Source organism: Bufo gargarizans, chromosome 6 (assembly GCF_014858855.1).
Source record: "Bufo gargarizans isolate SCDJY-AF-19 chromosome 6, ASM1485885v1, whole genome shotgun sequence".
NCBI classification, from domain to species: domain Eukaryota; kingdom Metazoa; phylum Chordata; class Amphibia; order Anura; family Bufonidae; genus Bufo; species Bufo gargarizans.
Window position 1 is genome coordinate 291,400,028 of NC_058085.1, and position 27,548 is coordinate 291,427,575.

Below are 27,548 nucleotides of genomic sequence, written 5' to 3' on the forward strand. Positions count from 1 at the left end.
CTTTTTTGGCAAGGATACTGTCACAGTCAGGGGAAGATCTTCTAATCTAAACAGTCTGTCAGCAGGACGGTGTTCCTCCTCATTTCCAGTTGGATGTCTGCAGATACCAGAATGAAATTCCTCCAGCCTTTTCAGAATTAGTGTTGCGCTGGCCTCTAGGATCACCAGATTTAGCGACCTGAGACTTCTTTCTGTGGATAGGATATGCTGGCATGCGTCTGGACAGACCTGGACTACCTCCAAACCATCTGCTGTGTCTGAAGCTCACATCAAATTGTAGTGTACAGATAAAAATTGGACAGATAGTGTCTTTTTTTGAGACAATTATTATACTGAGGCTATAATTTTGCACCATTCTATTTGAATGGCCCTGTATATACATCAAACTGTAAACTATTAAGGTGGAAATGGTGAGAGTGATACGTTTTTAACCCACTACAGTCCAGCACCATGGAGCCAGCCCTAGTGATTGAAGACTCCCTACGTGAATGTACTTTATTAATGCATTTATTTTAGCAGCAAGCTACTAGAATAAGAAATTGTGTGCACACATTATCTGTGTAGAAAACAGATATAATAGCGGTAACTGATATACTGCTGTTTTTCTGATGAGGTTGTCACAGGTGGGATTTTTGTGGCACAGGTCCCAACCATTTTTCGCCTGCAAAAAAGCACAGATAAGACATGAAGTGCATTTTTCAGTATTAAAGGGAATCTGCTACTATAATGAGGCACTCTTTAAACATGGAGAACATAGCATTCTAGACTTTCAGACTACAGAATACAATTATTTTTATGTAATTTTCTTGGTATAAATGAGTCATTTAACTTCTTTGCTGTAAGCCACATTCTAAATAAAGAGCATATTGAATATGCTATAGAAGAAAAAGCCCCCAAAACAATAGTGAGTTTAACATTTCACACAAAAAAATGCCTTGAGGAAAACCATGCATAATGTGCAATTTCCCCCCCAAAAAACGCCATGTGTCTAGTTAATAAAATACAAGTTATACTGGATCTTTTTCCACAACAAATTGGCTTAGCTCCTCCTACTCTATACAAGGCTATAGATAGGACTGCAAGTACAGTGTTACAGGTTCCCTTTAAACAAACTACTATTGCAGTGCATCGTTGGTTCACTGCTAATGGGTTAATGTTATAATGCTATGGTTCACTACTAAAATATTGTTATGTCTCACTGTTAAAATATTTACTGAGATGCTTACTATGCACATTGGGGTGGAAATGATAAATGCAACTTTACTATGCACTATGTATCCCAAAAGGCTAATGTATGGGAAGGAAATCGTTAACTGGCAGTCTTATGTTACAGTTGCCAGGCAGTGGGCTGGTTCAATGTTCCTCTAGTTAGTCAGCAGATAGAGTAAAGACTTGTTTAGTGTGTGCTGCTGCAAAGTATGCCAAAATAGAAATTCTCCATGAGAACTTCCCTCCTGAGTGGAAACCTGATACAAAATCAACTTTGCTAAGTTATCCTCCAAGAGAAGGAAGGTTGAGGACCATTTTAAGTTCGTGGTTGGACAACCAGTAAAGGTAACTCTTGCCTATGGCTTTAAAGTTTACAGCATGTGGTGAGGGTTAATTGCTTCTGATGCTTATCACATTTCTGAGACAGACTGGCCATCCAATGTAGGACGGTAACCCACAGTTGGGCATTGCAGAGATTTATTGAGAGGGATTGCATGCATTTAGTCAATCTGGAGGAGATTGCTAGTGCCTACAGAAAGACTCCTACATCGCCATCTCCTACCTTAAGCCTTTTGGAAAAGTCTACTTTGTGAAATACTTGAGAGTTGTGCCTACTTCTCGTATTTGTACTGTAACTCTCATCATCTATTTGGTAAAAAGCAACTTTATTATAATCAAGAGAGCCTGGTCCTGTTTTTCTTCTGTTCTAAAGTCCCTCAGTGAAAGAAGGGTTAAACCCCCTCTAGCTGCACATGACCCAGGAAGCACTGGAGTAGAGATTAGCCACTGTGAGGACTACGGCCACCCTGGCTGCCGCAGCCACCACACCTCCCCTGCTCTATTATGTGAATAGACCACTGGCTTATGATAGCAGTTAAATAATGTAGTGTATTAACTAATACTTCTATTCTCAACATTTTGTGCATTCATACAATCTATTTATAGGAAATGATACATGAAGTCAAAGGTCGTCATCCAGGAATGTAACAATCAGACACGCCGGTTACTAGTCTGTTATCACAACACATACAGTAACTGTACAGCACATTATACGGTGTATTCAAAACTCACATTCATAATATGAAACCAAGCAAAAACATGCAAAATACTGACCCAGGCGATGTGCAAGAAGTTCAAACCGATCAGATCCAAAAAACAACTCTGGCTTTTCATTTATATGAGCCACTATGGAGGGCATTCCAAAAGCCTGCGCAGCAATAAAAAAGAAAAAGTAAATCAATGTAAACAAAGGCAGAAAGAGGACACATATATACATTAAATGGTGGATGAGGCAAGGCACAGGCTGTGGTGTGTCTCTGTTCATGACATGTGGTCATGACTAGCAGAGGTGCACTGGATTAATCATAAAGAAAGCAGAATTTCGAAAAAAAAACACAACAACAACTACTACTTCCAAGTTTCCCACCGAGGAATGACCAGAACACCTGGTGACCTCCACATCATCTTTTTATCAGTCTACCGGATGAACACTGTGCATTAGATAGTCTGAGAACCTGTGCCGCCATCTTGAATGGCAGTAGAGGAGCTCAGGATCTGGCAGATCTACAGCTGACATGATGACACGGAGGTCAACAAGTACGCAAAACTTCCCCCGTTCATGTTAATTTTATTTTTTATGAGCCAGATGGTCGCTTCAATTTCTTTATATGACCTTGTCTTATAGTAAAGGATTTCATTGCAAACAAACCCTTTAGGCCTCATGCACACAAACGTATTTTGTTTCAGTGTCCGTTCATTTTTTTGCGGATAGGATGCGGACCTATTAATTTCAATTGGTCTGCAAAAAATGCTGTTCCGTAGCCCTGCAAAAAAAATATAACATGTCCTATTCCTGTTTGTTTTAGGCAATGGTTCCGCAAAAAAAAAACAAAAAAAAAAAAACGGATAGCATACAGATGTCATCCGTTTTTTTTTTTGCGGACCACAAAACACATATGGTTGTGTGCATGTAGCCTTATTTCTTATGCACACAAGGAGCCTCGTGTGTATCATGGGCTTCTAGACTCTCCAACTTCATGACAAAGTATCTGATATACAGCAAGATGGTCATAAATTCCTAGCATGCAACACATCTATCCTAGAAGAGATTGATCATGTGATGTCTACATTTGAGTGCCTGCTTAAATGAAAATTACCGTTAATGGGAGTGGAAAGCGTTGGCGGACTATGAGCTGGAAAAGAGACAATCTGCTATGAATACTAAGTTCTGAAGCACCATTGGCATCAGTAAATCTGTGTGTTCGGAGAGCACGATGTCACCTTACACCACCAGGTTGCTTTCCGGGTGTTTATTGCCAGGGCTGGGGCTTTCTCCTAAACAATCTGTTACACTATAAGGCCCCTTGCAGACGAGTGTGTGTGGATTAGGTCCGGATGCGTTGCGAATGCCTTCAGTGAAAAAAACGCGATTTCTCAAACAAGGGCATTCAGTTTTGTATGCAATTGCATTCAGTTCAGTTTTTATCAGGCGGGTGCAATGCGATTTAATGCGTTTTGCACAAGCGTGCTAAAAAACTGAAGGTATACAAACAACATCTCTTAGCAACCATCCTTGAATAACGCATCGCATCCGCAAGCAAAATGCGATTTTTACGCAGCCCCATTCACTTCTATGGGGCCTGCGTTGCGTGAAAAACGCAGAATATAGAGCATGCTGCGATTTACACGCAATGCACAAGTGATGTGTGAAAACCAAGGCTCATGTACATAGCCACATTGAAATAAATGGGTCCGTATTCCATGCGGGCGCATCACGAATTGCACCCGCGCGGAATACTCGCTCGTGTGAAAGGAGCCTAAGTCTTCAACCCACTGAAATGCAAATTGCCATTAATATGGCCCCCAAAAGGAAGGAGACCAAAGTTAGGATCTCAGCTAAAATGAGATCCTTGTTGGATAAGTACAAATTTGGTCACTGGTGCTAAACCATTTTTCACCCTGTACAGGCCAAGATGCACCTAAGAAGGAGAACAATGATTGTACAACTGTAATTGACGACCAGGGAAAGTAAGTAGATGGCTAGAGAAATCAGGCCAATAAAATCAAACTGAAGACATGCGATGTCTGAGACGCGTGAAATGTCACATTAAACTCAGCTCCACTCTTCCCCTGAGGCCGAATGCACACGGCCGTGAGCTGTCCGTGGTATCCCGGCCTGGCATCCTGCTGACAGCAGGAGCACACGGCGTCATTGGTTGCCAGGCCGGGATACCATGGACCGCTCACGTCCATGTTCCACGGCCGCGTGCATTCGGTCTAACTCTTCATTGACATCTTCACTGGCCTGCACTGAAATCAAATGCATGGCAATGAGTAGGATTGGGTTTGGTAAGGAGACCCTGGGCAGTTGATCCTTCATTTGCAATATTACGACAAATGTTGTTATCTGTGGTAGCGTCCTCAATCTCACAACTAGTTTCAGTTATCTACACAATGATCTAAGAAATGTGAAAATTTGCTTCTTTATGAATCAGAACAAAAGATTTGCAAAACAAGTTTTCTAAAATCCATATAGAGGGAACACCAACAGGCAATATAAAAGGCTCGTAAGTAGATAAATATGCATAAAACTTAACACAAATTTTGGATATTGTAAAAATACCACAATGCCCTATAACAGAAAAGAGAAAAATATTGATTATGCTCAGCCTTACCCCATATTGCAAAGCTTTTTCTGTTGTTTCCTTCAACTTATTTTTGACTTCTGGTGAGGCGATTGTGGACAGTATATTTTTAGCCTGATCTTCAGGTATCCCAGCTTTCTTTCCAGCCTAAACAAGATTTGAAAAAAAAAAATTAAAATAACTATTAAGAATGAAAACCTTCTGTACATACTGGTCAGGCAAGGACACCCATAATGATCAATGTACAACTAGGGGTGCAGCTAACCTTTCTGCTGCCTGAGGCAAAAACTAAAACGGTGCCCCTCCCAATGCCAATTTCCTAATCTAACCCCTTTGCCACAATGAAAGCGCTCATTGCCCATGGCCCTTCCCCTGCTCCCCTCTTGCCCCTACCTGGTGCTGCCTGAGGCCATCGCCTCACCTGGCCTCATTGGTGGTGCACCCCTGTGTACAACACTGCACAGGTTAAATCTGTTCCAAAATCTGAATATCCTGGTAAACACTTTGCTTAAAGTTGGACATACAAGTTAGATCTTTTTGGGCCAAATCCACCAATTTTGATGGGTTCAACTGTTCTTCTAACGTTTATGGGCATTAGGATTGGACAAGCTGGATTTTACCAGCCCAACACTTTTGTTCCTGGGGAGATAAGACACTGCTAGAGGTGCCTGGCAACACTTTTCTACCTTCTCTCCATTTACTACATATGCATGCTTGACCAAGCTGAGCATGCAAATGTATGGGAGGATCAGAAAAGATAGCCATCGGCCAACAGTTATATTAGGTGTAGGGCCAGCTTTACTTCAACTGATTTTATATATTTTTTGAAGGAGGCTTTTGACAAGATCTGATCCTGCTTTTGATGCATACTGAGCTGTGATGTCACATGAATGTCTGCGGCGTGAAGGCTATTTCCATAATTTCCAAGAAGAAACCAGCAAGAATTTTACTTTGCCTTTTGGTCTGAATAGAGAAGAAAGCAACACAGACGAACGTCAGTTCAAAATAAGTAGATGAAAATGTTGACAACACAGCTCAATGACTATTGTAGATTTTAAGTGCAGTCCAAGCGAACGAGGTCCATGAGGACTAGGTGTACCACTGTGTGTGGTATATTACCATGATATGGCATCTGATAGAATTTTTTTAAATCAAAATACAACAGAGATTAAAACCCTATGTGCCTTTGTATGTACTTCAGGGTGACATAGGTACATTTATCCAAAATCTTATTCTTACCTGAAGTATGCTGTCTGGTTCTGTAATGTCTTTATCCTGTAAGAAGGAAATATACTGTCGCTAAACCAGACAGATATAACAATGCACAAGAGACCATATTATATAAATGAATGCAAGCAAACAGATGGGTTTATTCTATATATCTATTCATAGATTAAAAAATTGGTGCACTTTTTAACCGGACAGAACAGCGCGGTGTACTACTAATGTTTTGGTTTTTATCTAACTATACAGTTGATAACTGATGACATCAATGTAAGGCCTCATGCACACAACCGTTGTTCTGGTCCGCATCCGAGCCGCAGTTTTTGCGGCTCGGATGCGGACCCATTCACTTCAACGAGGCCGCGCAAAAGATGCGGACAGCACTCCGTGTGGTGTCCACATCCGCTGCTCCGTTCCATGGCCCCACAAAAAAAAAAAAAATATATAACATGTCCTATTCTTGTCCGTTTTGCGGACATGAATAGGCATTTCTACAATGGGCCGCCTGTTCCGTTCTGCAAATTGCAGAAGGCACACGGACGGCCTCCGCGTTTTGCGGACCGCAAAAAAATGAACGGTCGTGTGCATGAGGCCTAAGGGTGTGTTCACAATGCAGTGTAGAGGATTCCATACACAATCTCTGACTGATACCTCTGCCCAAAGGCTCCCATGCTAAAAAAGAAAATGTCTACCACGCAGTAGATGTTTTTAACTGGATGCCTCGGTATATAACAGCACAGTAGACTACATTATTCTATACAGAATGTATATATACTCATTTGGCTTCTATTATGTAAATTGAGGTCTAAGGAGCTGAAAGACAATGGATTGTCATTTTGTAAGAAAAAAAAAAAATCTGTGACTCCGGACACCCCACCAATCTACTGTTTGAAGAGAGTGCTGTGCTCAGAGAGCTCCTGTGAGCGCTGCATTCTCTACACAGATTTCCAAGCACAGATCACTACACTGTATAGCGGTGGTGCTTGGTCTTGCAGTTCAGCCACATTTACTTAAAGTATAACTGTCATATTATTATTTTTTTTGAGTATTGGATTTTGGTGATTAATATCTCCTTGGTGGCCCTATTTAAACTTTTCACTGTGTATTCAATTACCCCTTAATTCCAGTTTTGTTCCCTGTACTGCCTACTTTTACCTGTGCTTAAAATCAGGTTGCTATGCAGGGTCCGTCTATGTGTTAAAGGACGGAGGACGCAGAAGCACGCAGCGTGCAGGCTCACATTACTGACAGCCAGGGACTGTAAGTAAATGATTAAAGCCAGGTCCTCCCCAGCAGCTGATAACAGTGCCTGGGCTGTGTGCACTTCTCCCTGTCCCTGCGCTTGGCAGACGCTCCCTCACTCAGCAGAGCTGGAGAATGCAGAGTTGAAGCAGCGCAGAGCAGGGAAGGGAGATCTGCCGTCTGCTCAGTGTATACATGAAAGCAATATGTGGTAAGAGGACCCCTTTGTGCTGCAGGAGATTAACCCTTTAGGGGGAGGGCTCTGGTTACTGACTTTTGGGGGGCTACTGTTACTGGCTAGTGAGGGCAGGGGGGATTAGCCTCAGGGTGAGGGCAGTGGTGGCCATCTTAACTGAATAGTGAAATAGCAGTTTTATGCAGACTGGTTGCTAAGGGCTGAATCTTATTAAATATGGGGTAAGTCAGTCTAATAGTAACTGATTCTGGAATATCATGTTATTAGTAACTACATATATGAAAATTGAAATTAGGGTCTAAGTGTGACAGTTATCCTTTAAATGGGACTGAGCTGCGTCTAGGCCATGTGACCGATGTACATTGAGGTCATTGGCCTAGGAAGAGGCCTAAGCGCTACTGCAACCCCCGCCAAAATGATACTGATAATTAGGGATGTCCCGATACCGATACCGATACCAGTTTCGTTAGCTATACCAGAGATTTGCACGAGTACTTGTACTCGTGCAAATGTCGCCGATACCACTGCCGATACCTGATGGCCGTGCAGCGGCGGGTCCTGTGTCCCAGATGATCCGCTGTGGGGACGGCGGCAGGTCCTGTGTTGGCTTTCAAGCGGCGGCGCTCCCAAACGATTAGTGCGGGGACGGCAGCGTGTCCCAGCTGACCGGTGTGGGGGTGGGACTTCTGTACGGCAGCTCCCAAGTCCCATGCGGTTGCCTAGCACTGGGAGAAAGTTAAAGCCACTTCCTCCCAGTATTCTGGTGCATCCTCATGGGAAGGATTACAGCAGGCCAGGTGGGTATGGTGTATGAAATGGAGGAGAAATTCATTTAATTTCTCTCAATTTCATGTTCAAACAGTGAATATAAAATAAGGTGGGGGGGGGGGAAATGGGGGAATGGGCATATAATAGTGATTCCCAACCAGTGTGCCTCCAGTTGTTGCAAAACTACACCTCCGGGCATGCTGGGACTTGTAGTTTTGCAACAGCTGGAGGCACGCTGGTTGGGAAACACTGTTGGTTGGTCAGTGGTCACAAAATAAATATGATATTTATTTCATTGTTATAATTGGCATTGGTGAGTACTTAAATAAGAGTATCGGTACTCTGTCTTAAAAAATGGTATTACTTACCAGTAATTTTATTTTACGGAGCCCATGACAGCACCACCAGAGAGAGAGGAGGATCCGCCCCCCGAGACAGGAAACCTGCAGAATAAAAAGGGCGGACACTCTCCTCCCCTTCAGTGAGTTTTCCAAGTACTGGAGGAAGGCCGCCAATATATATTAGACATGTAAATGAACATTTTATTTTTTATTTTTTCATATCACCTCCTTTTTTTTTTTTTTTTTATATATCACCCGTGCAAAAAAAGGACACATAGGGAGGGAAAGCCGTGGTGCTGTCATGGGCTCCGTAAAATAAAATTACCGGTAAGTAATACCATTTTTTCCTATCGCCCATGACAGCACCACCAGAGACTTACCAGAGGAGCTCTAAGGGTGGGATGTAGAAAGAAGGACCCCCTCACCAAAGGAAGTATCCCCCGAAAGGTTCAAGTCCAACCTATAGTGTTTAAAGAAGGTAGAGGGTGAAGACCAAGTGGCAGCCTTGCAAATTCTCTTGATTGGAACCGCAGACCTCTCTGCCCAAGATGCCGCCACTGCTCTGGTTGAGTGAGCCCTTAAGCCAACAGGAGGGGACAGACCAGAGGAAAGATAGGATAAGGAAATAGCAGCAACAATCCATCGGGCGATGGAATTTTTAGAGGCTGCCGAACCCTTATTCACTCCCTGATATTGCAGAAACTGTGAAGAAGACTTCCGCCAGGTAGATGTGGCCGATAGATATGCCAAGAGAGCTCTTCTGACATCAAGACAATGGAGAGACTCTTCCTCCCTAGTAGAAGGATTCTGGAAAAGGGTAGGAAGAACGATCTCCTGAGAGCGGTGAAATCTAGAGACGACTTTCGGGAGAAAAGCTGGGTCAGGGCGAATGATAACTTTGTCATCTAGAATCAGAGTATACGGAGGATTTATGGAGATGGCCTGAATTTCACTAATCCTGCGGGCGGAAGTTAAGGCTATTAACAGGGCCAATTTTAAGGTCAGAAATTTGATAGAGGAGGACTCAATAGGCTCAAAGGGGGGTACTGCCAAGGCTTTTAGTACTACCTCTAAACTCCACGGAGGAGGCTTAGGTACTGACACAAGGGGGGCTCTATCCACGGCCCTAAAAAACCTAGAAACCCACGGATTCCCAGCTAGGTTTAGATTGAACAAGGCAGACAGGGCAGAGACCTGAACTCTTAGAGTGCTGGCTGCTAGGCCCAGCTCTAACCCCTTCTGGAGAAACTCCAGGATAGTCTGTACCGGGGCTGCCGCCGGGAGGTTCCCTAACTGGATCTGAGCGAAGCCAAGAAACTTATGCCAAATCCTGCTATAAATTCCAACCGTGACCTCTTTTTTACTTTTTAACAGGGTAGAGACTAGGGCGTCAGAAAACCCTTCCTTGTTCAGCAACCACCTCTCAAATTCCAGGCCGTTAAGTGTAGGTTCTCTACGGTCGGATGTAACACCGGCCCCTGGCTTAGAAGCCCCTTGACTGAAGGGAGAACCCAAGGATCGGACACTGACATGGTTCTGAGTCCCGTGAACCAGGCTCTCCTGGGCCAAAAGGGGGCTATCAGGATAACCCTGGCCTTTTCTTCCCGAATCTTCCTCAGAACCCGGGGAATGAGGGGAAAGGGGGGGGGGGGGAAGGCGTAAGCTAGCTGAAAATTCCACTTCTGGGACAGAGCATCCATCCCACAAGGGGACCCCGACCGGTCTAGAGAAAAGAACTTGGGAACTTTTTTGTTCGAATGGGTAGCAAACAAGTCGATTTCCGGAAGACCCCAAAGATGTACAATCTTCTGGAAGACTACCGCGTCCAAAGACCACTCCCCCTGAGACAGGGTATGACGGCTCAGGAAATCGGCTTGTTTGTTCTCCACTCCCTTTATGTGAACGGCTGAGATCGAGGGACATGTTCTCTCTGCTAACTGCAGAATAGAGAAGGCTTCTTTCATGAGGGTTTTGCATCTTGTTCCTCCCTGCCTGTTTAAATAGGACACTACTGTCCTGTTGTCTGACAAAACTCTCAAATTCCTTCCTTTTATCTCTGGAAGTGAACTCTTCATAGCTAAGCCCACTGCCATCAGTTCCTTTAAATTTGAGGAATGCAATTTCTGAAGGGAATTCCAACGGCCCTGATAGGATAGTAAGAACCCTGAATGTGAGCTCCCCACCCCCAAGGGCTTGCATCCGTAGTTAGACAGACCAAATTCTCGACCTTCCAGGGGGACCCCTGTGTTAGATTTCTTCCTACTAGCCACCAGGCTAGTTCCTGGATAGTCTGGGAGGAGACTTCTAGACTGGCATCCAGTGACCTGTTCTTCCCCCAACTGGCCAGAATCTCCCATTGTAAAGTCCTGGAATGAAGCTGTGCCCACCTCACTGCAGGGATACAAGACGTGAGGGAGCCCAGGACTGACATGGCTTTCCTTATGGAAGTCACTGGCCTGTGGGATAGACTTGCAACCTTGTTCTGAACTGTCTGTATTTTTTCCACGGGTAAAAAACATCTCTGGAGAGAGGAGTCCAAAATTAGGCCCAGGAACACCTGCTTTCTTAGTGGATGGGGTCTTGACTTTTCCTCGTTTATCACCCAGCCCAGTTTGCCTAGGATGGAACGGACCTCTAGAACTGCAAGATTGCAGGATTCTTCTGACTGGGCAACGATTAAAAAGTCGTCTAAGTAAGGGATGAAAAGGATGTCTCTTTCCCTTATGTGGGCCGCCATCTCTGCTACCAATTTTGTAAAGACTCTCGGAGCCATGGAAATCCCGAAGGGGAGTGCCTGGTACTGAAAATGTTCCAGATGACCATCCAGGAACACTGCTACTCTTAGGAACTTTTGATGTTCTACTGCAATGGGAACGTGGTAATACGCGTCCTTTAAGTCGAGAACCGCCATAAAACACTGAGGGTATAAGAGATTGATTGCTGATCTTATCGTCTCCATCCTGAATTTCTTCGGCTGAAGAAAAAGATTTAATCTCTTTAGATTTATGATGGTTCTCCAGGAACCGTCTGGTTTCTTGACCTAGAAAAAGCGGGGAATAGAATCCTTTCCCCCTTTCCTCTTCTGATACCGGGATTAAAACGGACATTCCTACTAGTTTCACTACCTCCTTTTCCATGATGGATCTGCCCTGCACGGAACCCGGAACTATGGTGGGTAGGAATCTGGCAGGAGGAGACTGACGGAATTCTAAGTTTAGGCCTCTGGAAATGGTATCGAGAACCCAAGGGCTCGAGGAAATTCTCCTCCACTCCAAAGCGAAAGCCTTCAGTCTGCCCCCTACCGGAATGCTGGCGTCATTGCTGATCAGGCTTCTTTTTGTCTGAGGAGGACTGACTAAAGAAAAAGTTTCTGCTCCTTCTCTGACCCTTAAACCGGTCTTCCCTAGGTCTTCTATCCTGTTCCTGGTTACCTTTAAAGGGACGAAAGGAACGGCTAAACCTGTTTTTACTGGGGAAGGAGCTCTGGAAACCGGGAAACTTTCTCTTCCTATCAGCCGCCTTATCCAGGAGGTCGTCCAAACTAGGACCAAAAAGATACTCCCCCTCACATGGAACTCCGCAAAGCTTTGTCTTGGAGGCCGTATCGCCACTCCAATTCTTTATCCATAGAGCTCTCCGAGCAGAGTTGGATAAGGCTGCTGACTTAGCGGCTAGTCTGACAGAGTCAGCAGAAGCGTCCGCTAAAAAAAAATCGGCTGCTTTTTTAATAGTAGGGAGGGAGGCCAGTATCTCCTCACGGGGACATCTGTTTTTTAGCTGAACTTCTAATTCAGAAAGCCAAACTATTAAAGAACGGGCCGTACAGGTGGAGGCTATACTGGGCCTAAATGATGAGGTAGATGCCTCCCAAGCCCCTTTAAGAAAAGCGTCTGCTTTTTTATCCAGAGGGTCTTTTAATATACCCATATCCTCAAAAGGCAAGGCCGTCTTCTTAGAGACCTTGGAGATGGCTACGTCAATGCGAGAAGCCCTATCCCAGGAGGCAGAGTCCTCTTCTTTGAAGACTATTTGCGTTTGAGGTTTTTGGAGATAAATACCCTTTTATTTGGTTTCTTCCACTCGCCTCTAATCAATGCGGCTACATTTTTGTGTACCGGAAAAGTACCATGTTGTCTTGCCTCTAAACCCTCAAACATAATGTCCTGAAAGGAACGGGGCTCTCGGGTCTCTTCTATGCCCATCGTAGAACGAACCGCTTTCAACAGTTTTTCCGTATCTTCTACAGGAAAGCATGGTCTCCGCCCCTGACCTTCTTCCTCATCCGGAGAGGACTGTTCTGAGATGTCTGAAAATTCAAACATTGAGGAAGGCAACTCTTCCTCTCCCTCTTAAACACTGGGATTACGCCGGGTCTCTTTACGGACCGGCCTCTGATCCTTCTTGGCATTTAACGAGGAGTTAACCTCTGACCGAACTAACGCCTGCAGACATTTATAAAAGGAAGGGGATTCCTCCGCAACTGTTTTGTCTATACAGGCCTGGCATAACTTTTTATCCCGCAAGCTCTTCAGATGGCTTGTCTTCCTCCATGATGCAGGCTTCAGCCAAGTCGCAAAAGGACGCCGGCCCCTGGAAAATCGCGCTCCTCTCATAGGGCGCATACTGATGACGTCACCGCCCGACGCCTGCGCCGGTCACCTGACGGCAGGAGCGCTATCCGGCACTCACTGCCGAAGCCCCTCCTCTTCCTCCCCCAGGCAGCCCGCGTCAGTCTTCACGGCACCTCCAGCAGAGGCGCCGGCTTCCAGCTCCAGCACACTGACTACTCCCTCCGGAGCTCAGCTGTGCCTCTGAACGGACCCCCGCGCATAACAATGCCGCCGATCTTACAGGGACCGCAGGTCAGTAACGGAGCGCCACCAGGGAGAGGGATCCGAAGCATCCATGCTGCAGGCTTCCCACCGAGACAGGAAACCACACTGAAGGGGAGGAGAGTGTCCGCCCTTTTTATTCTGCAGGGTTCCTGTCTCGGGGGGCGGATCCTCCTCTCTCTCTGGTGGTGCTGTCATGGGCGATAGGAAAAAAAATTGTATCGGGACATCCCTACTGATAATCTATCCTGAAGACAGGCCATCAACATCAACATCATAACCCCTTTAATAAAAAATAAAAAAAACATAACAAAGACGAATGGACAGAATACTACAGCACGTGATTTTAACACCAACCTCAGACCAAATTCGTAGCCACAACTCCCGGGAGACCCTCTCAACGAACTCAGGGTTTGACATCTGAACAGCCGTCACAAACCGCATGGCTGAAAGACTCCCTGGAAAATGGACCCAAATTTTAAAAAGAGCTGAACTGTGCAAATTTTATTTGAAGTGGAATGTATTAGTGCAATATACGCCAGCCATAAGATTAAACCATCGGCATAACATTGTGAAGGTCCCTTTTTTGTCACCAAATAGCTCTGACCCAACAAGGCAAGGACTTCACAAGACCCCTGAACGTGTCCTGTGGTATCTGGCACCAAGGTATTAGCAGCAGATCCTTTAAGTCCTGTAAATTGAGAGATGGAATGTCCTTGGATTAAGCTTGCCTTTTGCCATCTGTGCAATGTGGAGGCCACGTCAACACCTTAAAGTCATATTCCTTAAACCTGTCCTACGCAAAAAAAAAAAAAATCTGTGTGGCATAGGTTCTTTATTGTGGTATGTGTCAAAATAACATCCACATGAAACAAGGACCCAAGGTTTTCCAGCAGAACATTGCCCAGTGCATACACTGCCTCTGCTAGCTTGCCTTGCATTTTGGAGCCATCTCTTCCCCAGATAAGACTACGTTCACATCTACGGCAGGTAAATCCAGTAGTCCGTTCTGGCAGAGGAATTCCGCCATGCAGTGGTATCTGTCCAGCAGAAAGCCGGCATTTATGTTGTGAAACCCGCAGGATTTCTTTATATGCAATGACGATGACCACCTATGCCAGATACAGTAACTCCGCTAGTCTGTTCCTCTGCCGGAACAGACTACTGAATTTACCTGACTGAGATGTGAACGTAACTTAAGCAATACCCACACACACGGCCATTCACATGCTATGTAATGCATGGGTATGTTATGCAGCTTACATTTTGCAGTACATTGCCTATACAAACTCCCGCTCCCCTTCCCGACAAAGCGAATACTTACCTTTCTTAACCATGACATGAAAGAAATCAGTTGGTTCTTGTACAGGAACCTGATAAAACTCAGCCAGCCTTTCCAAATCTTTTGCCAGGTAGGCACCTCTCTTTGGAACCATGGCAGGTGGGGAGTTACCTGTATGAGACAATGAGAGACTCATTTCAGACACATTAGCATCACAGATTCTGCACTTGGTCTGGAGTACCTTTCAATTAGGAAGTTAATCTGACTAATCTGACTCTGTTGCTGCTACCAAGATTCCAGGCACGTGTTCCAGACCAGCCTCACTGCACCATACAGTAGACCCCTAGATGGTCGGTCAGAACACATATCAGAGACTTACCAGAGATGGAGTTTGACCTATTCCAGCTTCATGTGCTGCTAAAATAAGTACTACTACTGATGACAAAAAATTACCAGATCACAAAATAGAATCCAAAGTCTTGGGAGTCATTTACTATAATCTCTGAGGCTACTTTCACACTTGCGGCAGTGTGATCCGGCGGGCAGTTCCGTCGTCGGAACTGGCCGCCGGATCCGCCGATCTGCCACTGACTGAAAGCATTTGTGAGACGGATCCGGATCCGCTTGTCATGCGGACCGACGGATCCGTCTTGTACATTTTTCTCATTTTACCGATCTGCGCATGCGCATGCCGGAACGACGGATCCGGAATTCCGGTATTCTGAATGCCGGATCCGGCGCTAATACATTCCTATGGGAAAAAATGCCAGATCCGGCGTTCAGGCAAGTCTTCAGTTTTTTTTCGCCGGAGAGAAAACCGTAGCATGCTACGGTTTTCTCTTTTGCCTGATCAGTCAAAACGACTGAACTGAAGACATCCTGATGCAAACTGAACGGATTACTCTCCATTCAGAATGCATGGGGATAAAACTGATCAGTTCTTTTCTGGTATAGAGCCCCTAGGACGGAACTCTATGCCGGAAAAGAAAAACGCAAGTGTGAAAGTACCCTAAACCAGAAACAGCTGCAAAAAAAAGGTTGCAAACCTGCAGCCAAGTAGTGCTTCTGGCTGCCTGGACACTTTCTGAAAAGAGGGAGTGGTGGGAGCAGGGATGTTCACATTCCTAATGTATCAGCTACACCAGGTAAGGCCGGGTTCACATCACCAGCTTTCCGATCTTCTGATCCGTCATAAATACAGAAAAAAACTAAACAGATCCATTATTTTGAGCATCAGTAATGATCAGTTTGTGTCACTTCCATCAGAGATCAGTTATTTTTGACAGGAGAAAAAGTCCTGCAAATAGTACTTTTATTGCCGTAAAAAATAACTGATCTCTGACTGAAGTGACTCAACTGATGCAAATTGATGCTTTTTCTGTTCTTCTGATGGATCAGAAGATCGGAAAGGTGAAGTGAACCCGGCCTTACTGGTGTAAATGATGATTCAGATCCACGCCAGCTAGGAGTTGGAGTAGATTTCAGTCTAGACACATGGTCTGTCAGAGGATGGGGGATATCCAGGACATATGTAAATCTGATAAATCACCTCCTTGTAAATTTTTTAGATATGGTTTTAAGCACACCACAACCACTACAGGTGAATAAAAACATAGAATGTGTAGGCTGATAAGAACCATTTGGCCCATCTAGTCTGCCCAATATACTGAATACTATGGATAGCCCCTGGCCCTATCTTATATGAAGGATGGCCTTATGCCTATCCCATGCATGCTTAAACTCCTTCACTGTATTTGCAGCTACCACTTCTGCAGGAAGGCTATTCCATGCATCCACTACTCTCTCAGTAAAGTAATACTTCCTTATATTACTTTTAAACCTTTGCCCCTCTAATTTAAAACTATGTCCTCTTGTAGCAGTTTTTCTTCTTTAAAATATTCTCTCCTCCTTTACCTTGTTGATTCCCTTTATGTATTTAAAAGTTTCTATTATATCCCCTCTGTCTCGTCTGTCTTCCAAGCTATACATGTTAAGGTCCTTTAATCCTTCCTGGTAAGTTTTATCCTGCAATCCATGTACCAGTTTAGTAGCTCTTCTCTGAACTCTCTCCAAAGTATCAATATCCTTCTGGAGATATGGTCTCCAGTACTGAGCACAATACTCCAAATGAGGTCTCACTAGACACTAGTCATGAGCACCTCCCTCTTTCTACTGGTAATGCCTCTCCCTATACACCCAAGCATTCTGCTAGCATTTCCTGCTATTGTTGTTACTGCACAAAATTATTATTTATTTTTATTACTTTATTGATTTTATTATTTTCATACCTATTACTATAAACTCGTATATAGGTACTGAGTACTTCGGCTACTTTCACACTAGCGTTTTTACTGGATCTGGCAGGGTTTAGCAAAAACGCTTCCGTTACTGATAATACAACCATCTGCATCTGTTATGAACTGACCCTTTGTTAAATCTGGGACGGAAAGATCTCTTGGGTGGTTGACTTCAGAGGGAAAGCCCTTCTTCTTGTCTGGGGCCTTTTCCAATAAATCATCAAGAACAGGACCAAACAAGAATTCTCCCCAACAAGGAATAGCGCACAATTTTGCCTTAGAACTGGCATCTTCTTTCCAGCCCTTTAACCAAATAGCGTGCCGGGCAGAGTTGGATAAGGCAGAGGTCCTAGCGGAAAATCTCAACCGCAGAAGCGTCAGCTAAGAAATCCAAGGCGTTGTTTATAACAGGAAAGGAAGAAAGCCCTAGGGGTACCCCCTTTAATGTGAGCCTCTAGCTCCCCCATACACACTTTAATGGGCCTAGCAACAGATGTAGCAGCAATGGCAGGTCTAAAAGTTGCTGCAGAGGCTTCCCAATTTTTCTTTAAATAAACCTCTGCCCATCTGTTCATTGGGTCCTTGAGTGAACCCATGTCCTCAAAGGGGAGCGCAGCTTTTTTGGACATCTTTGCTACAGGGGCATCCAGTTTTGGGGCTCTATCCCAGCTAGTATTCTCCATATGAAAAAGTGGTCTCCCTGCGGCCTTGTCTAAAGAAGAATCGTCTGATGACCCCCACTCTCCTTCTTCCTCCAGACCCAAAAGTATCTCACTGTCACTGGAGGGGGAGTCGTACCGGGACGGTGCTTTATCAAACCGCTAACCAACTCTCTGACTTCTTCATGTATCATTTGTTACATGCTGCCCATTAAAGACGGAGTTTCCTCCTCCATTAACTTGCTGATACAAGCTTGACATATAGGTTTTGCCCAGGCAGAAGGGAGCTTCTTCTCACATACACCACATCCCCGCTCCTTTACTAAGGAGGTCTTCCTGGAAGACTCCTTTGATACCTAAGCAATAAAAAAGCCCTGGTACCGAAGCATCATTGGTGGTCTCAAATGGAGGTACTGTACACGCTGTTCTCACCCAACGTGTCAATGAGCTGGCTAGGCTTTTCTCCTCGGCGCACGCAGCCGGCGTTCCTTTCCCTTCCGGTACAAAGCATAACTTCCTCCCACCGCTGCAACCCGGAAGTAAACGCGCGGGTCGGCGGCCAAACATGCGAACACGGCCACAGAGGTTCGCAGGAGACCAAGAAAGTGAAGACCATCCCAGGACCGGGAAGGAGGGCCGAAGTGCTAAGGAAAGAGAAGGGAGCCCAGACTTTTGCAGCGGCTCCCGGAGGAGAACTTACGCCGCACGGGGTAACCCTACACACACTATATAAATAGCCGGGGCCCCCGCAGCTCTCGCTATTAATCTTTCTTTCGGCGGATCGAATCCCTCCTGCCCCTTAGGACAGGAAACAGAACTGGAGATAGAGGGGATGATTCCTCCTTTAAAAAGGCGGTTCTGGTTCCTGTTTCCTGTCGTGAAGAGGTGGAGGTGGTCTCTCCAGGGGTGCGGTCATAGGCGAGAAAGAAATGTCACAAATTATGGCGCACATATGGCATGCACCATAATGTGCTTTTTTTTTTTCTTTTTTTTTTTTATGTAATTAGCTCAATAAATGTCCCTCAAGACTGAACCCAGCAACCAGCTCATGGTCAGAGTCAAGTTCAGTTTATTTGGGTAAAACCGCACAGCGTGGTTGTATTGCGTTTGGAAAGGAGCAGCACTGCGTTTGAGTACTGAGCGGCCGTATTTAAGCCAATGAAAGTCACACTGTTCAGTCCATCTGCATTGTTAATGGCCGTGTGGCACCTTCAATACCGTGTGCCCATTAACAATGTAGACTGACTAAGCAGTCTGTTCTTCATTAGTTTAATTAGAGCCCACTCCACCCATGCAACTACTCGGTACTCGTTTCAACCACTACAATACCGCACCATGTGGTCGTACCCTTTATCTGGGTGATCAGCTATTACGGCTAGAGGGCTTTTTATTTGGCCAACCAGTTCCTGTACAGAGGCCATGAGAAAGTCAGTATAACATGCCGTGACAACCCTTTCAAAAGTAGTCTACTGCTAATTTAGGAGCTCATGCACACACCCGTATTATGGCTTTATGGATTAGCCATATATTTTTTTTACATTTGGTGCCTAGGGGATTTTCTGATCCCATCCTTTCAGAGCGGGAAAGGCTTTCCTGATCTCACAAAACAGGATTCAATTCCAACACCACTTCTAAGTGTACAGTTCATACATGGAAGTCATAATCATAACATTGATGACCCATACTTAGGACCAGAATGTCTGAACTTGGAATTGCAGGTCGTTCCATGCTGTTACATACCAGTTGCATTCATTATTGCTGCAAGGTACCCAGGGCGTAATTGAACATCTACATTCCATATGTTTTTATATCGTAATAGTATCTGTAAACAAAAAAAAAAGTTGAATCATTTCATACAGAAAAGGTCCCATAATAGAAAGTTTTAGCTGCAAATCCCAAAGCTGCCTGTCATGTCATACCCCATTTGTGTAAATCATAGGTCAGATATGTTTGCGAGGGTTGGTTAGAGGGGCTGTCCCAAGATATAAAGTTATCCCATATCCACAAGATACTAACTGCTGGGGGTCCAACTGCTAGGACCCCCACAATCACAAGTTCAGAGGTCACAAAGTCTCCAAACGGAATGATGGTGGAGCAGGAGCGCTGCTGTTCCATTCCTAGGCTATGGGACTGCCAGAGCTGTACTCTTTCCATCAGTTCCAAAGGGAATTAAAGGAGTGGATCTCATTTGGAGAACTCAGGATTGGTCATTAATATCTGATCAGTTGGGGTCCAATACCAGGCACCAGGGGAATAGTGTGCGGGGGGCGTTGCCCCGGGCGCCACACTGCACTGGCACAAGAAAATCTTAAATCGCTGTGGGGTTTTTTCCTCCCTAACACAGCGCCGCAGAGCAGAGTGAGGAGCGGTTTAGCGCGCGCCCTGATCACCGCGGCTCGCACGGCAGTTAACACTAATAGGCTCCGCCCACCTTCCAGGCAGGAAAGACACTGCGGAGCCGGAGCAAGAAGAAGGAGAAGATGGCTGCTGTACTGCCGCTTCAAGACTAGTCCAGAGACTCCAGGGAGTTTGTCCAGAGACACAGGCAGCCTGAAAGCGACACTGACAGTGAGTGACAGTCAGTGCTGATAGCCAAGCACCAGGCAGTAAAGTGCCATGAGAGCCAGGCCAAGCAGGTGGCAGTGAGGGTGCTGGTGAAGGATGACCAGAGAGACAGTACTGCCCAGAGGATGCCATCTGCCCATCTCTGCTGTCCATATACCAGGCCTACCAGAATTACCCCTTGATATACCACCTGCCCCCCTGGTCACCCCACCTAACACTCAGGGAGACAAGTGACTCAGACTGTTAGGTGTGGGGTGACCAGGCGGGCAGGCGGTATATGAAGGGGTAATACTGGTAGGCCTGGTATATGGACAGCAGAGATGGGCAGATGGCATCCTCTGGGGGTTGTATCTTACATGGTACTATATGTTGGATGAGCTGAAGGGAAAGTGATGTATTTTACATGGGACTGTTTGCTGGAGGGGCTGAAGGCAGGGGAGTGATTTATCTTACACGGGACTGTATGCTGGAGGGGATGAAGGCAGGGGGAGTGATGTATTTTACATAGGACTGTATGCTGGAGGGGATGAAGGCAGGGGGAGTGATGTATTTTACATAGGACTGTATGCTGGAGGGGATGAAGGCAGGGGGAGTGATGTATTTTACATAGGACTGTATGCTGGAGGGGCTAAAGGCAAGGGGAGTGATGTATTTTACATGGGACTGTTTGCAAAAAGGACTGAAGGCAGGTGGAGTGATGTATCTTACATGGGACTATATGCTGGAGGGGCTGAAGGCAGGAGAGTGATGTATCTTACATGGGTCTGTATGCTGGAGAAGCGGAAGGCAGGGGGAGTGATGTCTTTTACATGGGACTGTTTGCAAGAAGGACTGAAGGCGGCAGGGCAGTGATGTATCTTACATGGGACTATATGCTGGAGGGGCTGAAGGCAGGCGAGTGATTTATCTTACACGGGACTGTATGCTGGAGGGGCTGAAGGGGGCCATAATTATTACTATAATAATACAGAGGGGGTCATAATTATTACAATAATACTACAGAGGTGGTCATTATTATAATAATAATAAATAATAATAATACAGAGGGGGCCATTATACATTATAATTTTACAGAGGGCATTATACTTATGGGCACTACGTGGGGAGGGAAGCTCTGTTATCTGAGGTTGATAGTAAAGTGAGCAATCTAAAAAAAAAAATCTGTTATGACGGTCCCATCTCCGAATGAAGACATTAAGGAAAGTCTACATCACAGGATAGGTCACTGGATGTAACAGGTGTGGTGCTGTATTCTCCTGTATATTTCATAGCAATGTATGTTATGTCCATCCAAATATCTGTTTCACGGTAGAGTGGGGGGGGGGGGGGTATATAGAATTTGGCCCACACTGCCTCAGCCCGGCCGCAGACTTCAGGTCACACTGTGTGCGTTCTGAATTCTGGGGCCTCACACCCATCTACTACATTATCTGTACTCAGAGAGTTATCACTGTATTATCTGTGGTGTTACATAGGACTGCAGGTGATATCTACTACATTATCTGTAGAAAAAAAAAAAAGGGGGGCATGGTCACAGGTTGGGGGAGGGGGGGGGGGCACAATAGTTAGCTTGCCCCGGGTGCTGGCAACCCACGCAACGCCACTGCCAGGCACCCCCACGATCAGCTGTTTAAAGAGAACGGAGTGTCGGACCAGCGCCGATCAGATATTGATGACCTATCCTGAGGATGGATCATCAATATAAAACCCCTGCACAACCCCTAGTGATGGCTAACCTTGGCACTCCAGCTGTGGTAAAACTACGACTCCTAGCATGCTCCATTTATTTCTACAGAGTTCTGAGAGCAGCCAAGCAAGGGGGGCCTCTTGGGAGTTGTAGTTTTACCACAGCTGGAGTGCCAAGGTTAGCCATCATTGCTAGTAGGGTTTGTTCACATGGGTAAATCAGTCATTGGAAACCTCAGATGAGCGCTTTGCTTGTAGGACCTGCAGCTGATCAGTGTGTGGCCACAGGGCAGGACAGTTCTTTTTACCAGTATCCAGACACCAGGAAGTGACTGCACAGAACAATACAGAACACACCACCTGCTGCACTTTCCAATGCTCCAAATATATCCTCTCACCTCAAACCCCAGCCAGGAATAGGGGGAGACCACATCATAGAACAGCTCAAGCACCTTTCGTTTAGACATGTCTGCTGCCTTCACACTCCAAGGAGCATTGTGGGAACAGAACAGAGTCTACTCCCTCCTCCTGTATTTGGCTGACCTTCTCAGCAGAGTATAGAAGACTGCTACCGCCATCTGCTGTTAGCTTTAATCATTGCACCCTTAGCTGAAAACACAGAGGTTCACATTGCAGTGTGGTGTAGCTTTTCTAAACAGTGAACACTCAGCGTCCGCGTCCTTTTTTTTTTTTGTGTAACTATCCTAAGACAGGCCATACTGGGGGCATTATGGAAGTGGGGGCAGGGGCGTAGCTACAAATGACTGGGCCCCCCCCTCCCGGATCTCCCACCCCCACATACCTCTTGGACCTCGCTACCACATCCCCAGCTCCTCATGCACTTGCGACGGTTACGCGTAGAATTGAGCACAGACAGTTGGTCACTGGCAACGCATTTGTGCCAGTTTAGGAAATGTATGGATCTAAATGTCTGTGTATAAGGGTCCATTCACACGTCCGCAATTTTGTTCCGCATTTTGCGGACCCATTCATTTCTATGGGGCAGCACAATGTGCTGCTCGGATACAGAATTGTGGACCCGCACTTAAGGGTCTGCAATTCCGTCCCCCAAAAAAATAGAACATGTCCTATTGCGGACAAGTATAGGCATATTCTATAAGTGCTGCAATGTGCGGTCCGCAAAATGCGGAACGCACATTGCCGCTGTCCGTGTTTTGCGGATCCGCGGATCCTCAAAACAAGTTGCGGACGTATGAATGGACCCTTAAAGAAGATTGTTAAATTGTACAGGGGTCTGTAACACACGAAGATGAAAGTACATATCGTGGGGTGTGTATGTGTATTAGACAGAAGGTAGGGATATGTATCTTGTGTAATTTGGGTATTAGGGAGAGTAAGGGGTATATATCTAGTGCTAATACACGTGTAGGTGAAGAGCCGCTCTGACATAATTCATCTCTTTCATATTATAAGCTCCCCTTATGTATAATTTACTTACAGTTCTGAAGACTCAGGGGTGCTGGCTGGCTTGGCCTCAGGGGTGCTGGCTGGCTTGGCCTCAGGGATGCTGGCTGGCTTGGCCTCAGGGCTGCTGGCTGGCTTGGCCTCAGGGCTGCTGGCTGGCTTGGCCTCAGGGCTGCTGGCTGGCTTGGCCTCAGGGCTGCTGGCTGGCTTGGCCTCAGGGGTGCTGGCTGGCTTGGCCTCAGGGGTGCTGGCTGGCTTGGCCTCAGGGGTGCTGGCTGGCTTGGCCTCAGGGGTGCTGGCTGGCTTGGCCTCAGCGGTGCTGGCTGGCTTGGCCTCAGCGGTGCTGGCTGGCTTGGCCTCAGCGGTGCTGGCTGGCTTGGCCTCAGCGGTGCTGGCTGGCTTGGCCTCAGCGGTGCTGGCTGGCTTGGCCTCAGCGGTGCTGGCTGGCTTGGCCGGGCAGAAGGAGTGTGGGAGACTGAGGCCTTTTTTCTCCAAGCTGCTCCGGAAAACCCCCCAATGTTAATCAGACCTCAGCTAACAGCCCCAATAAGATCCCCAATGTTAATAAGACCCCAATAAGACCTCAGATCACACCTCAGCTCCGACCCCAATATGAATGACCCCCAATCAGACCTCAAATAAGAGCCCCATGCCTTATAGCAGCCCCCAGTAGCCTTATAGCAGCCCCCAGTGCCTCTCCATCAGCCCCCAGTGCCTCTCCATCAGCCCCCAGTGCCTCTCCATCAGCCCCCAGTGCCTCTCCATCAGCACCCAGTGCCTCTCCATCAGCCCCCAGTGCAACCTCCCCGGTATTAAAATCATTGGTGGGCAGTGTGCCCTCCCCCCCTCTCCAGTATAAAAATCATTGGTGGGCAGTATGCCCCCCCCAGTATTGAAATCATTGGTGGGCAGTGTGCCCCTCCGTATTAAAATCATTGGTCGGCAGTGTGCCCCCCCCATCATTGGTGGCAGCGGCAGTTCCGATCAGAGTCCCAGCCGTGTAATGCTGGGGCTCTGATTGGTTACCATGGCAGCCAGGACGCTACTGAAGTCCTGGCTGCCATGGCAAGTTACTCTGCAGCATACTTACATGCGCTGTGGCGGCCTGGTGCACCTTCTTCTTGTAACTCACAGGTCTGTGTGGAGCATTGCTTATGCTTATTGCAATGCGCCGCACAGACCTGTGACCAGTTACAAGAAGGAGGAGCGCCCGGCGGCCACAGCGCATGTAAGTATGCTGCTGCAGAATAACTGGCCATGGCAGCCAGGACTTCAGTAGCCACGTGGGCCCCCCTGACTTAGGGGCCTGGTCGCAATTGCGACCGGTGCGACCCCTATAGCTACGTCAGTGGGTGGGGGGCATTATCAATATAAATAGAAGAAAAAACAAAGGAGGCAGTCATATTATACAGAGGGGGCCATTATATATATTCATTTTATAGAAGGGCCATTATATATTATAATTATACAGAGGGTCATTAATAATGCCCCCTCTGTAGTATTATAATTAGAGATGATTGAATCAATGATCACAAAGTTGAATTCTATAAGTCAATGTTCAGCTCTTTAACTAAGCCTTGAGGCATGACTTGGATATTAAATATTGGAGGAGGAGGAGGACATTGGAGCACAATCAATGTGTAGCAAAATGGGTGTATTTTCTCCACAGGTGACAGGAGAGGAGGAGCAGGAGCTGGAGAAGCAAGAGAGATGAGGAAGATGAGGCAGATGACCCAGACAGACCGTGGCAGTATGCAGTGGAGATGGAGGCAGGGAGTCCCTCTGAGTGACTTGCGCAAATGGCCCGATACATGCTTGCTTGTTTGCTTAGTGATAGCCGAATTGTCACCATTCGGGAGAGAGATGACTGGTGGCTCTCCGCCATGTTAGACCCTCACTACCGGTCAAAAATTGGGGCCTATATTACACCCGCTGAGAGAAAGGACAAACTGAACTACTATAGAGGCAGCCTATGTAGTCAGTTGGCCGCTGCCTATCTGCGCTATTATCCATCCTCTCGCAGGTCTTACCCGGGGGGGCCCTCTCTGCTCGCGTTCCACTGCCATGGCTGCTGGGGGGGGGGGGGGGAGCAGGAGCAATACCAGCTCCATCAGCAGCAGCCTGAGTCTAGAGTCACTGATGAGCAGTAGTGATGAGCGGCAGGGATCATATTCGAATTTGCGATATTTCGCAAATATTTAGTAGAATTTTCGCTGAATATTCGCAAATTCGAATATTCGTTATATTCTAAGATTTTTTTTTCTCGAAAAATCGACAAGGTAATAATCGCGTAATATGCGAATTTTCATAATGCGAATTTTCATCGCAAATTTTTTAATTGCCGAACAAAAGCATGATTCCTCCCTGCTTCTTGCTTGTGGGCCAATGAGTCATAGCACTATATCGAATATATTATTTTTTGCAAATATTCGTAATATTCTAAAACAAGAATATATAGCAATATAGTGAATATTCGAAAAAAACTAATATAGAGCAATTTAGCTAATATAGTGCTATAATATTTTTTTTCAATAGCTGAAATTTTTTTCCAATCTGAACTTCAGATGAGAAAAAAATTACAACTATTAGACAAAGAAGATTATAGCACTATATTAGCTATTTTGCTCTATATTCGTTTTTTTTCGAATATTCGCTATATTGCTATATATTCTTGTTTTAGAATATTACGAATATTCTAAAAAAATATATATTCGATATAGTGCTATATATTAGTTTTTTTGAATATTCATAATTTATCCCATTTAAAGTCATGATTCATCCCTGCTTCTTGCTTGTGGGCCAATGAGTCATTGGCCCACATGCAAGAAGCAGGGAGAAATCATGTTTTTACTCTGCAATTGAAAAATTTGCGATAAAAATTTGCATTACGAAAATTCGCAATTAAAAAAATTATTGAATATTCGAAATTACAAATATATATCACTATATTCTAAATATTCGTGAATTTTCGAAGTACCCACATTCGCGATAAAAATTAGCAATTCGAATATTCGTGATCAACACTAATGAGCAGGTTTCTTCACCCGCATAGTGAAGAAACTACTCACCAGCAGCTGGACCTAGAGCAGAACCTGAACCAGCAGGTGGTGGCATACTTGGTGGTATCCTTCCAGCTGTCATTGAAGATCCGCTGGACTACTGGGCAGCCAAACTGGATTTGTGAGCGCAACTGGCCGAATTTGCCCTGGAAAAGTTGTCCTGCCCGGCCAGTAGTGTGGCATCATAGCAGGTGTTTAGTGCGGCGGGGGCCATAGTTACCCCAATGAGAACTCTCATGTCCATCCAAAATGTGGAGAGACTGAACTTTGTAAAAATGAATCAGGCGTGGATCAACCAGGATTTCCACCTGCCAATGCCAATGCCATGGATAATCAGATGAGATCATCCATGCTGCCTCAACCAAACCTTGACAAAAGAGACCGGTTTCTTCTGGCTACCTGACTCGCCTGATGACACACATCTGATGCCAAGTGCTCCTTCTTACACCCACCATCATTAGCGGGTACTGTTATTGCCACCCACCTCCCCACTCACCGGGTCACTCTGTGGTCTCCTGATGCTGCTGCTGCCACCTCCACACTCTGTCATTGTGCCACTCTGTGGTCTACTTATGCTGCTGTTACCTCTACACTATGTCACCTTGCCACTCTGTGGTCTCCTCATGCTGCTGCTACCACAACACTATGTCACCTTGCCACTCTGTGGCCTCCCCATGCTGCTACTGCCACCTCCACACTATGTCATTGGGCCACTCTGTGGTCTTCTGACGCTGATGCCACCTCCACACTATGTCATTGGGCATCTCTGTGGATTTCTTATGCTGTTCTCACCCTCCCCACTTCATGACTGGGCCACTATTTTGCCTTATTGGCCTGGTTGACATCATTTATTTGACCCTTCTTCTGATCTGTCAGAAGGAAGGAAAAATGAGACACACAATGGATGCTGTCTGTGTAGTAGCTGTAAGGCCTATATGGTCCCATCGGAATTGGCTTATGATTTGGTAGCCAAAAGCAGGAGTGGTTACAAAACACAGAAGACATGCAAATATTCCATTCACATGTCATCTCTGTTTTGGATCCACTCCTGTTTTTTTTTTTGGCATTAGCAATACTGATGGATTGCTGACCAAATGCTGCCCGAGTGAAGGCGGATGC

At 45.8% G+C, this 27,548-nt stretch overlaps 1 protein-coding gene across 1 annotated transcript; it reads right to left on the reverse strand.

The window, feature by feature from the left end:
- Positions 1 to 489: 489 nt before the first annotated feature.
- On the reverse strand, positions 490 to 22,478 carry LOC122939968 (glutathione S-transferase kappa 1-like). Its single transcript, XM_044296213.1, has 8 exons — positions 22,344 to 22,478; positions 19,435 to 19,516; positions 14,781 to 14,909; positions 13,814 to 13,914; positions 6,093 to 6,128; positions 4,884 to 5,000; positions 2,323 to 2,416; positions 490 to 661 (listed from the first exon to the last, which is right to left on the reverse strand). Exons 1-8 carry the CDS (start codon positions 22,410 to 22,412, stop codon positions 618 to 620), a joined length of 672 nt encoding a protein of 223 aa, XP_044152148.1. The 5' UTR covers positions 22,413 to 22,478; the 3' UTR covers positions 490 to 617.
- Between the last annotated feature and the right edge of the window lie 5,070 nt (positions 22,479 to 27,548).